The sequence below is a fragment of the Apteryx rowi genome, unplaced genomic scaffold (assembly GCF_003343035.1).
Source record: "Apteryx rowi isolate R43461 unplaced genomic scaffold, aptRow1 scaffold_11, whole genome shotgun sequence".
In the NCBI taxonomy this organism is placed as follows: Eukaryota; Metazoa; Chordata; class Aves; order Apterygiformes; family Apterygidae; genus Apteryx; species Apteryx rowi.
The window spans coordinates 4,873,310-4,886,061 of record NW_020447308.1 but is presented as its reverse complement, the minus strand read 5'-3'; the positions used below and the strand labels follow the sequence as shown (position 1 = coordinate 4,886,061).

Below are 12,752 nucleotides of genomic sequence, written 5' to 3'. Positions count from 1 at the left end.
TCGTTCAGTCCCGTTTCTGTCTCCTTCTCTGGCTATCTTTTGCAGGTCAGGTGTCGATGAAGTCCCTGACAGATCTCAGCACTTATTGTAAATTCATTCTATTTTAATACCTAATATTTTCCTGAGGCATTTGCTTTCAAAGCAATTAGACATCTGTCTTCACCTTTGGTAGATTTCAAGCTTTCATATCAGTATCCTAAGGTGGAAATAGCATTCCAGTTGAAAAATTGTAGTTTGGTCTTAAGGTTGGAGTTTTTCAGTGAGTAAATCTTCTTTAAGCTGACGAATGCAGCTGCTGCCTTGAGAATTTGTGAGTTTATTTCCTTCTGGATATCCCCACTGGCTTGCATGTTACTGCCAAGGAATGTGAATGGAGGCACTTCTTGTATTCCTTTTGCCTTCTCAAGCAGTGCTTGAACTGGGAGTTACTGGGGTTCTCATTAGGTTCACTTTTCATAACTATTAATTAACCCTTCTTTTGTACAGTGTTGAACAATTCTTTGATCTTTGCATGTTGGTTGATCTCCTATTTACAATGGCTGTATTGTCAGTGAAATCTGGATCCTTTAGTGCCTTGTGGTAAAGCTACGTAGTTTACATATGCATTTTTCTGATAGTGGTATCACTGGCAGTGCCTAGTAGAAGGGAAAAAACGCTTTGTCTGACACCAGTGTCTGCATTCAACCACTTGCCCGAGTCCCCGGCTTCCCAGACTAAGCAAGTTGCCGGAGGATTTTCTCGCAGTGCTTGAAACGCAGCTCAGCTGGTAGGCAGAGATCCATCCACCCAGCTCTGTACCAGGAGGAAAAAAATGGTGCTCCAGCATTGCAGATTGCTTCACTCCATCGCGCCATCAAAAGAGCATGAGTATTTTGGAATTTCGTCAATGCTTGTGAAGGCTTTTCAGAACTTCAGAGTATTTTTGTGAATAGCAGCCTAACAACTCAGTACTTCCCCCAAAAAATCCACTGTCTGTCAGCAGTATTTTAAATACAACCAGCGCAATTTCCCAGTGCAGCAGTGGAGCCTCTCGGTGTTCTGCACCGTGGCAGGGTACCAGCCGACGCTGAATCCGATGGTGGGCCACAACGATGCTTTCAGCCCCTGCCGCCCAGCACACATGCTGCCGYGAGCAGTTCGCTCTCTCCGGCAGCTGGTTGTTCCTCTGTTTTCCAGAAGGCTACAGCAGCTTTCCTTACTGCAGTCCTCAGATCCTGTGTCCAAGCCTGAGGGTCCTGTATCAGAGGGCCCAGAGTGAATCTAGCCTTGAAAATTGTTCTGTGTCTATACTTACTTGTTCCATAAATATTGGGAACAGAGAGGCTGCAGCAATGCATTTAGCTAGCCAGAGTAGGAGAAAAGGTCTTTATGGGAATCTGCTGTTCAGTTGGAGTTTGACTGTTCTGCCTCTTTTAATGATGTCCTCTCTTCTTAGTGTAGCATGAGTAACAATTCTCTCTTTGTATGTATTTTGTATCTCTTCTTATTTCCTATTGAAATTCCTAGGCAAAGAGACTATCCAAGTACAGAGTTGAAAATTTTGTCTTAAAATAAGCCAGATGTCCAACCTTCCTTTAGCTGCCAAGCCCAAAAGAGTTCAAGAAAGATGTTAAAATCTGTCTTCCTGGCTGTGAAAAACTAATTGCATAGCATAGGTGATGATCCTAGTCTCCCAGGAGAAGGAATAAAACTGCTTTGGGCAAAAACTCTGCTGTTATTTGTCTAAGGATTGGAGTTGGCAGTGTCTGTGGAAAAAGTTTCATTGCTTGCCCTCCTTGCTGGTTAACAAATGCAGAGACAGAAACACAGACATAGGTAGGTGAGTGTTTGTACATCAGTATCTGAAAATCTTATTCACCTTAAGAGAAAAACGCTTTTTTTCTTGGTAAGAGCATTCCTAAGTTCAGGGAGTGCCAAAAGGCCAGAGACAAAGGTTTCAGACCCACTGTGTTACAGTCATGTCAAGGGGCCCTGTGGCCTTGGACAAGTTTCCTTATGCTTATGCGATACAACTATTCTGTGTGTAAGATGGACATACAGAATAATTCACTCCCCTTGCCAAGAGTTTTGTGAGGATTAAGGTTAGTAAAGTACTCTGAAGACTAAAAGTGCCGTTGAAATCCCGAGGATTAGAGGATGCATTTGGCTGGTAAAGGGGAAGGGCCTAATAGTTGAATTTATAACAATAAAAATTTGTTAGCTTTAACTCCAAATGTAGTGGTCATGCCTGACTGGCTTCCAGACTGGTAGAAGTCGCTGAAGGTGCCCGGTGCTGGGAAGCAGCAGAGGGGCATCCATGACTAATGAAGTGCCTGCATCTCACCGCAGAAACTGAAGTTATGAGGGGGGGTTAAATGAGGGACTTTAAGGATTGCGTTTTGGAATAGTTCACCATAGAGCATGCAGGCAGAGGACTAGTTCAGCTTAGTCCTAAATACCATAATCATTCCTGAAATATTAATAAACAGTGACCAAATTATGATGTAAATTCAATATCTGAACTTCTAAGTGCAAAGAAATATGTTGTAAACTAATGTGTTGACACTAAATTGAAATAAGGATGATGAAAAAAACAACCATTTTTTAAAGAGTTAAAATTCCAAAATACATTTAAAACTTTTAGTTTAGCATGATTGCTACCTTCAAAATATAAGCAAGTCTTGGAGAGGCTGCATAGTTGGAAACACAGAGGTAAGCAGCACACCAGGATGGCCTAGTAGCAAAGTCCAGCAGGAGATCTGAGCCAGAGACTGTTCAGAATAGAGAAATTTAATCCTAGAGAAGTACATTGGGGGAAAGGATAGGAATAAAGAGCGGGTGGAGTATAAGGGAGAATTTAAGAGTACACCAAAGACAGGAAGCCGGTTTGATAAACAGTTATTAGTGTGAGCAACTAAAGAAGATAATTACATTATTAAGAGTCTGTGTTATCTTTGACAGCAGGCTTCACTGATCCTACAACTCCTCTTACCCAGAAATAAAGAGTGCGCATCATGCAGATGCATTTCTGCACTGGGTGGTCTGAAGCAGGGCTCCACCAGCTCTGTTTGATGTGGTCCTGTTCATCTCAGCCAGTTTTCATCAGGCCTTTCACTGATCCACACAGGAAGGAAAAACTCCCTGTGCTCCAGCCCAGAACAAGGCTAGTCTTCTTGTATCTGATATTCTTTGARAAGCAGCAGGGGTTTCTTGTGATACTTCCCAAACAAAATGACCACAGCTTTGCTGGGCTCTCCCCCTAGATGGAAGAGGTGGAGAATTAGGCATATCCATACGTTCTTTTGCCCCAGCTCCTAGTCTTACAGTTTGAGATGTAGTTTTTGCTTGGACTTCGGTCTTAGGGCTGATCTCAGCAGAGCAGCCCAAGCACAAACCAGAGAATAGTCCATCCCGTAGATCTCATCCTGTGAACCATGGGCATAGCCCTGCTGTGTTTCCGCTTTGCCCGTGTATACCGTGTGCCTTTTGGAGTTCCCACGGGTTCAATGCAGCAGAGTTGTTGCATCTCTCCATTCAATCTGTCAAGATACTTCTCCCCTCAGGATCTGAACAGCTTCCAACCTCAATGGCGCTTGTCTTTTGAGCCTCTTAAATGTTTGGCATGCTATTTTTAATAACCACCACTCTGAGGCGACAGTGTTTCGCTAGAAGGACCTCCTGCCTACATTGACCTTGTTCAGAAAAAACAGAGGACAGAAATCAGGATCTTTTTAATACCATCCTAATTGTATATCCTGTGTTTTCCCCCACCTCCTCCTCTCCCCCATCGTTTGCTTGTGTGTGGCTCTAGCAGAAATAGGAATCTTACCAAAGTCCTGCAACCCATTGTTTCTTTATTTTAAATACAAGGTTCTTTTATTAACTCCAGCTGGTGCACCTCACTGTGCTCAGTGTGTTTGCTTTATTAAAATTGAACAGCATGCAAGTAGGACATTGTAAATCACAAGTGACTGGGCCAGAGGAAGAGGGAGGRAGAGGTAGGGACTCCAATTGTACGACAACAAAGAAAGCATATAAACAGGCTGGGCCTCCTGGCAAATAGAAGCCAAAACTCATGGAGTACAATTTGCAATTGCTCCCAGGAGGACAGATGAGTGCCAGACGGTTAGCAGGGATAGATGAGGCTGAATACTTGAATACCTGATGTTTCCTCCTGTATACTGGAACAGAGCTTCTCTAGAGGTCTGGGCGTGCAGTAGGAGCTGCCTGCTTCTGCTGTAATCCTTGGTTTTATCTCACAGCAGTGGTCATCTTTTCCCTGGAAGAAGCCTTGGTGGACTGACAAAGTCCTGGAGAGGGCTTTGAAATCAAGGCAACCGATTGTCCTCGGTCCCTCATGGAGAGGGACGTGGAAGCTGCTAGTGCAGTATTTGGCAGTATATATTTTCCAGCTTTGCCTCTTTGTGGCTGGTGGAGGGAACTGCACCTCTACCTGCTCCCTGTCATGGGCATCCRAAGAGACAGCCAGCGTAGGCAGACTCAGAGGATGAAATGAGCCCAGACAGAAAGGCAACAGCTCCCTTCTCTGTGCTGGGACAGTTTCTCTGCTCACATCACTCCCTGGAGCTGGGAAATCATCATGGACAAACATAACAGCTGCAGGAATGGTCCCTGTCTGTCATGTCCCCCTGTTGCTGAGTCCCCAGCACCATAGTTAGCTGCCAGTCTGCTTCAGCCCTGGCGGTGATTTTTTATGACATACTCGTGTATGTGGTTTTTGAAACTACTCTGCCTGGACCATGTCTCAGTCCCTTCTCTCCTCCAGTGCTCCTCAACTTGTGGGAAGGGCCTCCAGTCACGCGTGGTCCAGTGTATGCACAAAGTCACGGGGCGCCACGGCAATGAGTGCCCTGTCCTGTCCAAGCCAGCGGCCTACAGGCAGTGCCACCAGGAGGTCTGCAATGAGAAGATAAATGTCAACACAATTACCTCGCCCAGACTTGGTGAGTGAGGGGTGTTGGGGGGAAGGGACCACCTACAACTCTAAGCAGAGYACCAGGCACCAAAGCCCAGGCTCCCAGTGTGCCCAGTGTGGTAACAGTGGGGCTTCAGAGCATTGACCAGGGCCAGAAATTATGAGAGGGCCCCCCAGTCAGACTAGAGTAAAGGTCTAGTGCGGATGGGTCCTCTCATCCATCAGTCCCAGCCTCAGGCTTCCACCAAGCTGGAGCGCTCACTGGTAGAGAGACCTGCGAGACCAGCAGGAGCAGACAAGTGGGTGATTGATTGATTGATCATGGAGGTGAGGGAGCTGACGGGCATATCTTTCTCAGTCACAAATGTCTTCTCGCCCTGCTTTTGCTGTGGTGAGTGTAAAGTATGATACTTCATTCATCTGTGCCCTAAGGAAAGTGCATGACTTTGAGAAGTAGAGCATCGCTGTTTTTTCTGAAAGGGYTATTCCTTTTCATTTGCTGCCACAAGAATGTGGTTTGATGAATTAATTTTTCCCTGGGAGGTAAGAGAGCATTCAGTCTCTTTCTTTGAACCCTTTGATTTTCTGCCACCGGTCTTCACCTCACCCTCCCTGCGTCCCCTGTGTACGTGGTCGTTTTGAGTATACAGTGATAAGCTACCTGTTTCCCAAAACACCTTCACACTACATTTAAAAAGTGGTTCTAGGTAAGAATGCTTCTGTTAATACAACATTGTGGGTATCCATGATCTTCCACATCATATTTGCTCAGTTTATAAGAGGATAAAAAATTTTTTTTTCAAACTTCAGCCTTTTGTGTTCAGTCACAGCAAGAACCAAATCAGTTTCTTTAGGTTTCACACATCATAATTAGTAAGATTAAGCTAAACTAAGCCATCTACTACACTAACACAGCTTCACTGGTGCTTCCCTTTGCTTTCAGTACAAGAGGCTGGTTTGCAAATAATCCTGCTGAGAGCTTAGCGGAAAGAACAGCCCGCTCCCTCTCACCAGTGCTGGACTTGCAGGCTAAGAAGACACRCAGTGAGGCAGAGCTGCTACATAATTGAGAAACATTTCTAACTTTTCAGAGTTAAATGGTAGTTAAACTAAGACTGGACTTGAGGCTTCTGACCTGATTTTTTTTTCCCAAAGTCAATAGTACTTTTCACAACTGTTTAAAAGAATATGGGGAATTTTCTTCTTGCAAATGCAGTCAAACTGAGAAGCTTCTAAACTCTTTGTTTAAGAACATGAGAGAGTACTTCCCGGATACTTTAGCACTAAGAGCATAGTGGAGGGAAAACTTTTCATTTGAGAAGTAAGCCTTTGATACACTGATGAGACAAGAAATCCATCCTAATTCACATTTTAGGACAAAGCAATAAAAAGCTCACGTGTTTAGAAGACTGGGGAGGCTCAAGTCCCTGCCGAAAGTAATCTGCAAGTAATTTTGGATGCTTTTGTTTCTAAACCAGGCTTGGATTCACCAGGGCCAGAAACAATGATATTTGATATTAGCAGAAAGATATATCATTGAGTGTTTTGCTCTTCCCGCATATAAACAAATTCTCATTGGATTATCTTTGAACAGAAATTTCTGTTCTCTGCAATAGCAACCTCATGAAAAAATTTACGGAAAAAAAACTCCAGGAGTCTACAAAACCTGTGTTGCCTTTTCCCTGCTCCAGAATGTTTTTCATCCAGGGTAACATTTTCAGAAGTATCTAAGTGTGGAGTTCACCTCACCTGACTTTCCCATCTGTGTCCAGTGTCCCTCAGTGAAGACACATTCAGGTGGATTTATTCAGCCCCTCAGATACCTAACCCGTGTATGTCCTAGACGTGCTTATCTTATTCACTACCTGTAAGGGACCTCGGACCTCTGGTTTATACCAAACACCTAACTTTTAAACAAGTGAAACATGTTAGAGGCCTAGTCTTATTTGTGGTTCAGTGCCTTCTGTTATGAGACTATGAAGTGTCTCATCTCAGATTCTTAAGGTGAGTCTCAGACGGTCTAGTGAGATTTACCTGGCTGTATCCCGTCTCCTGCACGCTGCACCCGGTAGGACCCCAACGGGTGTGGGGAGCTGCAGATCTAATGCTCTCAAAGAGCCGCTCCACCACTGGTGGACTCTCAGAAGCTGCTCCCCTTGTTCCAGATGATCACTTCCACTTGCTTTGAACTTTTTTTCTCGCAGTCAAATTTTAAAAATTCGTTTCATGTTCCTTTTTTGTGAAACAGTGCAACTTCACTGCATCAGATTCTACCAAACTTTTGCCTTCTGTCCAGTAAAATGAAGCTTCAATGATATGCATTCCTGCCAGTTCCTACTGCCATGGTTTTCTTGTGCTTGGCACTGAGACTCCAAGCTAAACACAGTATGTGGGCCTCTCCTGTTTTCATCCAGCAGGGATGAGGAACAAGGACTCAAGATGCTGCTGGGCCAGCACCCTCTGTGATGTGCTTTAATTATTCCATTTTTCCCATCCTCAAAGACCATAATACTCGTTTAGAACATTTCCCAATTAACAGAGCATTCATAAGAGTGCTACATACAATTTATAAATCATATACCATAAAAAACATTCAGTATATACCTGCATTTTTATGAAGTGTACAATTTTGTTACCCATTATTCTTTTATAAAACCACATGTGACACTTACCATCTTATCTCCAGTGTTGATAGCGAGACCGGCCCTTTCTTCCCTGATATGCAGTGATTTTGATCACATCTGCAGGGCTGTTCTCTGGCTAATCTATTAGTTTTTCCTTTCTTTTCTTGTCCAAAGCTGCTCTCACGTACAAGTGTACAGGCGACCAGTGGACAGTGTACTGCAGGGTGATCCGGGAGAAGAATCTGTGCCAAGACATGCGGTGGTATCAGCGCTGTTGCCAGACTTGCAGAGACTTTTATGCAAACAAGATGCAGCAGAAGAGTTAATGAACCTGTACTACTTCTTAGGGTATTACAGCTATTTGTATGTAAATCACGAACTAGTAGGTCTGAGTACTGGAACTTAATGAGTTGCTACAACGTGGTGGATTCCAAAACTTACCTAATAAGACTTGAAACTAATTCTACAGACTGGATACCAAAGTAATCCGCTCATCCACCTTAAAAAAACACACAGAAAAGAGTCATCTCAAGGAGCCAATCATTTTATCGTGTTTTGACATCCTTACTTTTTTCATTAATGCTTTTTACTTTAATATATTAAATTACCAGCCACTGGATGGCTTGCTACCATTAAAGAAAAGGACAAGAGTTGCAAAGTGATTACGTTAACTAAGGTTATGGGTACCTCAGTGGAGGAAGGCCTCTGGCAAAATAATTCAGCAAAGGTAGAGACATTGCTTAATCTTTCAGTCTTGACTTTCATCTGATGTTTTTAATTCCCAACAGTTATCCTGCTGTGGAGTGGGCTTGGAGGGACACACATAAATGAAAGGCTTAATTTAAAGAGGGGATTTGCTATAAAAGCTTGTGAAAACTGATAGCAGAGGCTGGACATCTCTGAAATTCCTACGGAAAGCTCAGTGCAATAGTATCCAACATTCCACGTCATATTTTTTAAAGCAACTAATAGGGACTGTTCTTCTTTCTAATTTGGAAAAAAAATCCTGTCTTTCTCTCTCATTTTGCTAAAAGAATGTACAGTTTCTTTTATGAAGTCTATTTTTTTCACTGAGCTTAATGAAATGGAAGCTTATTAACAGCAGTAGCAGTTATTTTTGAGCAAAAAACATTTGCATGAGATGGAAGAAGCCAGAAATCATTTCATCCAGTAGTTCACTGGGGGATTGCTTGGTTTCATCTCTGCTTTCCAGTTTTTAGAAGTCAATCTGATAAAGAGACTGAATGTTATTTTTAAGAGGACTATGAAATTGGATAGGATTGGTACAGAAACAGGACTTGGAAAAGCCTTTGTTTGAAGGCTGGACTGGAGAGCAAAACAGGTGTTTCCCATCTCTCAGCTCTTGTATCCATCTGAGATTACATAGCCTTTTGAGTCAAAAGCAGTGATTGATATAAGACATTCAAGGTGAAATCTTGGGCTTGTTGAAGCCGTAAGGCTAAGACTCCTGTTGCCTTCAGCAGAGGTTAGGATTTTGCTCACTGTGTTTTAATGCTTCCTATCTCCTTTTTGTGGTGCTATCAGGTTTGGTGCTATCAGACTGGTGCTATCAGAGCACTTATAAAGTGCTGCATATATGATACTCTTTTCCATGTGTCTGCACTTTAAACCAAACTCCTCTCTGAGACGTGAGACTTGAAATGGGAGCTCTACGCAGGGCAGAGTTTGTCCCCTACCTTAGCCCTACAGATCAATGTCTCTCTATCATATCTTGCTCTAACACGTATCGTTTCCCTTGCCAGGCTCCAAGGCCAGTTGTGCAGTGGTTAAGTTACAGCCTGCTCTTCATGATACGAACAGAGCCTTTTGCATGAATCGCAGCTTTGTACTCGCTCTAGAACTGGTTGTTACTGTTTTAGTCTTTGGAGAGGAGCGCAGGACTCAGCCCAGCTGCTGCCCCAGCCCCTGGGCCAGGCTGCATTGCAGCTCATGCCCGTCCTCGAGTTGTCATTGTTGCTGTTGTTTCTTTTTTTGGGCGTAAGGAGAGACAAAGACTCTTAGTTCCTAACATATTTTGAAAGCAACTTCTTCTTTCTTATTGCAAACCTTTCAATATCCAGGACCTCACTGGAAAGACTCCTTAGCATTTTATTAAGGGCTACGTGTTTCGAGCATGGAGATCTAATCTTCAGCAGCAAACTGGTACTGTGTGTGCATCACATTTGCATCTGTGCTTATTAGCGCAAATGAGCGCGTGTGCACCCAAGTGCTGGCCTGTATGCGCAAAGGCACATTTGCGCACAGCTTTCGCTTGAGTGCCTGTCTCAAACAGATCTGCTTTCCCATGCCCCAGATGATTTTCTCTATCAGGGAAATGATTCGCACTTGKTTTTTGTTATACTGGATGCTCTTTTGGCATCTTAAAGTCAGGATCGGACCTCTTTCTTCTGTTATTCCCACCTGTAGCCCAAATGCAGAGGTGGTGTTAGTGGTTGTGTAGTCCCTTAGGAAGTGATCAGTGAAAACGGTGCTGGCAGTGGTGACAGGGAAGTTTTCGGCAGAACCACAGTGATATCCAGTTAGGCAAATTAATAACTAGACGAGCTGCTAATGAGAAAGTGCCAGAGAAATCAGAGACAGCCCAGCAGACCTGCTTTATATTCATTCAGACTTGCCAGGGGTAGTTTTCCCTCTTGCCTGGTGCCGTGCCCTGCAGGCCCACAGCCCTTGCTGGCTCTCGCAGTGGTCCGGCGGAGCGGAGGCCCTTTCCATCCTTCCTTAGGTCTGGAGCTTGCTGTTGTTCTCCTTCGACTGGGCAATGTTTGCCCATGGAGTGGCCCGGCCAGGTGAAACGCTACCCCCTTGATGATCATTTTTGGCATTGCTAGCATTTAGATTGGGCTGTTGAAGGGTTTGCCACCAGGTTTTTCTGTGATCTTGGAAGAATAATAAATGTGTTTATTATTAATGGGAATCAAAGGTTTTTTTAAATAACAGGGTTTATTATTTTTCCTTCTGGTGCTGGTCTGGCACCCTCCCTAGGCAATAGGTGGCCACCTAGGAGGGTGCATAGAAGAGGAAGAATTCTAATTCTTATTTTTCCCTAATCATTCACTACTGGCTGCTGTCCAGAACAGGATACTGGGTTAGTTAGACCTGTGGCTTGTCCCAGTGTGGTAGGTCCTGGACTTCAAAGGACATTTGGGTCCAAGTTCTGGGTCCTATCTGAGGGGACATGAATTTATACTTTCGAATGTCTGAGCACTGAAAACCACCTCACTTGCTCTCGCAGTCCACAGACTAGCATGCATCAGCTTTTTTTTAAATCAGAAACCATCATTAATTAAAAACTGATGGCACAACACAGCTCCATTTTATTACATTCTCTTACTTCATCTAGGGACAACCTTCCCATTTTATAATGGCCAGAAAAATCAAAAAAAAAGTTTAATTCTGTTCAATACTCCTGCACTTCTGTTTTGTATCATTTTATAGGAGCTTTTCTATGAATTTACAGCTACGCTCTGCCCTCGGTTACTACATCCTGGTGAAAAGAAAGCCATTTGTTTCAGTGTATCGATGACAATACTTTTTTTTAGTTGTTGTTCATAAGAGATTGACACTCTTTTGATTACAGTGGTGGTATTTCCATATTGTAAACAATACTCTGTACTGTTACTAAAGTACTGTACATTTCTAGTTGCACAATTGTGTTATTGAGTGTAGATTCTCACTATCTCATGTATGGTGCTATTTTTCTGTTGGTGGAGAAGAATCTTAGCAGTTGATTATTGCTTGATATTTTATTATAATACAGGGATATATTCTCCATGGCAATAATATCATTTAAGTTTTTCATTACAGAGTGAAATGTATATATTTTTCCATTAGTTAATTTGCATATGTACTGTATCCATGGTAATTTTCTTTTTGGTGCTGGTTATAAATAGAAAAGATAAAAACAGTCAAACTGAATGGAACCAGTTGTAAATGAAAACCAAAAAATGAGAAGAGGATCATTCCATTTTGAAAAGATTGAGTATGTTGAATAATAAATTTATTTTTTCCATAACAACTTTAATAAGGTTTCTGAACTTGAAAAAAAATACAAAGCAAACCAAACAGCTAGCTGTGAATATTAAGAAAAAGGAGTGAAGCTGTAAGTAGTACATTATGCATCTGTCTAATACYGGACTGAGGCTGGGATTCAGATAAGTCTAGGCCAACCGTCTGACAGCTGTGGTAGGTGTAAAAGGTCATTTGTCAGCAAACTCCTGGCATCTGGGAGTTCCCAGCATGCTAACAAATCAAGAAGTGATGGGTCTGGTCGCGGTGTGGTTGCAGAGTCAAGTACGGGGAATGTGAACACCTGATGAATGCCAGGCGAGTTCTGTGCTCGGCAACACAACAGCCAAAAAGGTCTGGCTGGAAAAAATGAGCAAGGCTCCGTTTGGGGTGTCTCTGTGCCTGTCTGTGCAGGCTGCTGCGAAGCTAAAGCTTACGCCTGCGGGGAGGGACACTTTGCGGGTGCGTTTCAGAGTTGCCTGCAGTGTGTTTTGGAGTTGAGATGAAGCGGCAGCTTTGCTGTATGCTTAATGGTAGCTGCTCCACAGGCGCAACCCGATAATGAAGGCTGCTGAGCGGGTGGAAATTTATATTAGAGCAAAACTATCGCATCCATTGGAAAGGGGTCTACATAACCTAGCTGCGCACTTCCCTGGTCTGAAATAAACACAATTACTTCAATACGAAGTGTTTTGGATGCGTTTGTTGTAGGGACTAGTTAGAATCTTTGTATGATTTAGTTCCCCCATCAGCCTGGTGCAAGTGCTCCTGTACAGATAGCTGCACGCAGATGTGCTTGTAGGATCCCCTCCCATCCTGTCTTTAAAAGATGCCGTCATCCTTACCCATTCAAACTCAATTCTTGTCGAGAGGTCCCTTCTTGGAGACGGGAGCAGCACCTTTCTAAAGCAGCTTTATAAACAAGCACTAACTCTATGGTTGGTGTGAGAGTCCTGCTCCCAAAATGATTTCCAGAAATGGAGTTTATACTTATTTTAAAAGTAGAGCTCATTTACTGATCTCGCGCTGACTTCTTGGTAACGGACAGCACTGATAGGCTTCCTAGTTTTCAGAGGTAGCCTAGGAGGTACCAGCCCGGCTGCCATCATATATGTGACTTAGCAGCAGCAAAATTCTAGAAACTCCATCCAGGTGTTGCTATATGTTAACACATCATCAGGATTGTA

At 43.3% G+C, this 12,752-nt stretch overlaps 1 protein-coding gene across 1 annotated transcript in view; it reads left to right on the top strand.

Moving 5' to 3' along the window:
- Positions 1-8,631, top strand: part of ADAMTS17 (ADAM metallopeptidase with thrombospondin type 1 motif 17) — a 198,293-nt gene extending 189,662 nt beyond the window's left edge. Inside the window, exons 23-24 of the mRNA XM_026073287.1 lie at positions 4,766-4,943; positions 7,714-8,631. Coding sequence (XP_025929072.1) covers positions 4,766-4,943; positions 7,714-7,865 — 330 coding nt within the window. The 3' untranslated portion in view covers positions 7,866-8,631. The remainder of the gene's footprint in view (positions 1-4,765; positions 4,944-7,713) is intronic.
- The last annotated feature ends 4,121 nt before the right edge of the window (positions 8,632-12,752 follow it).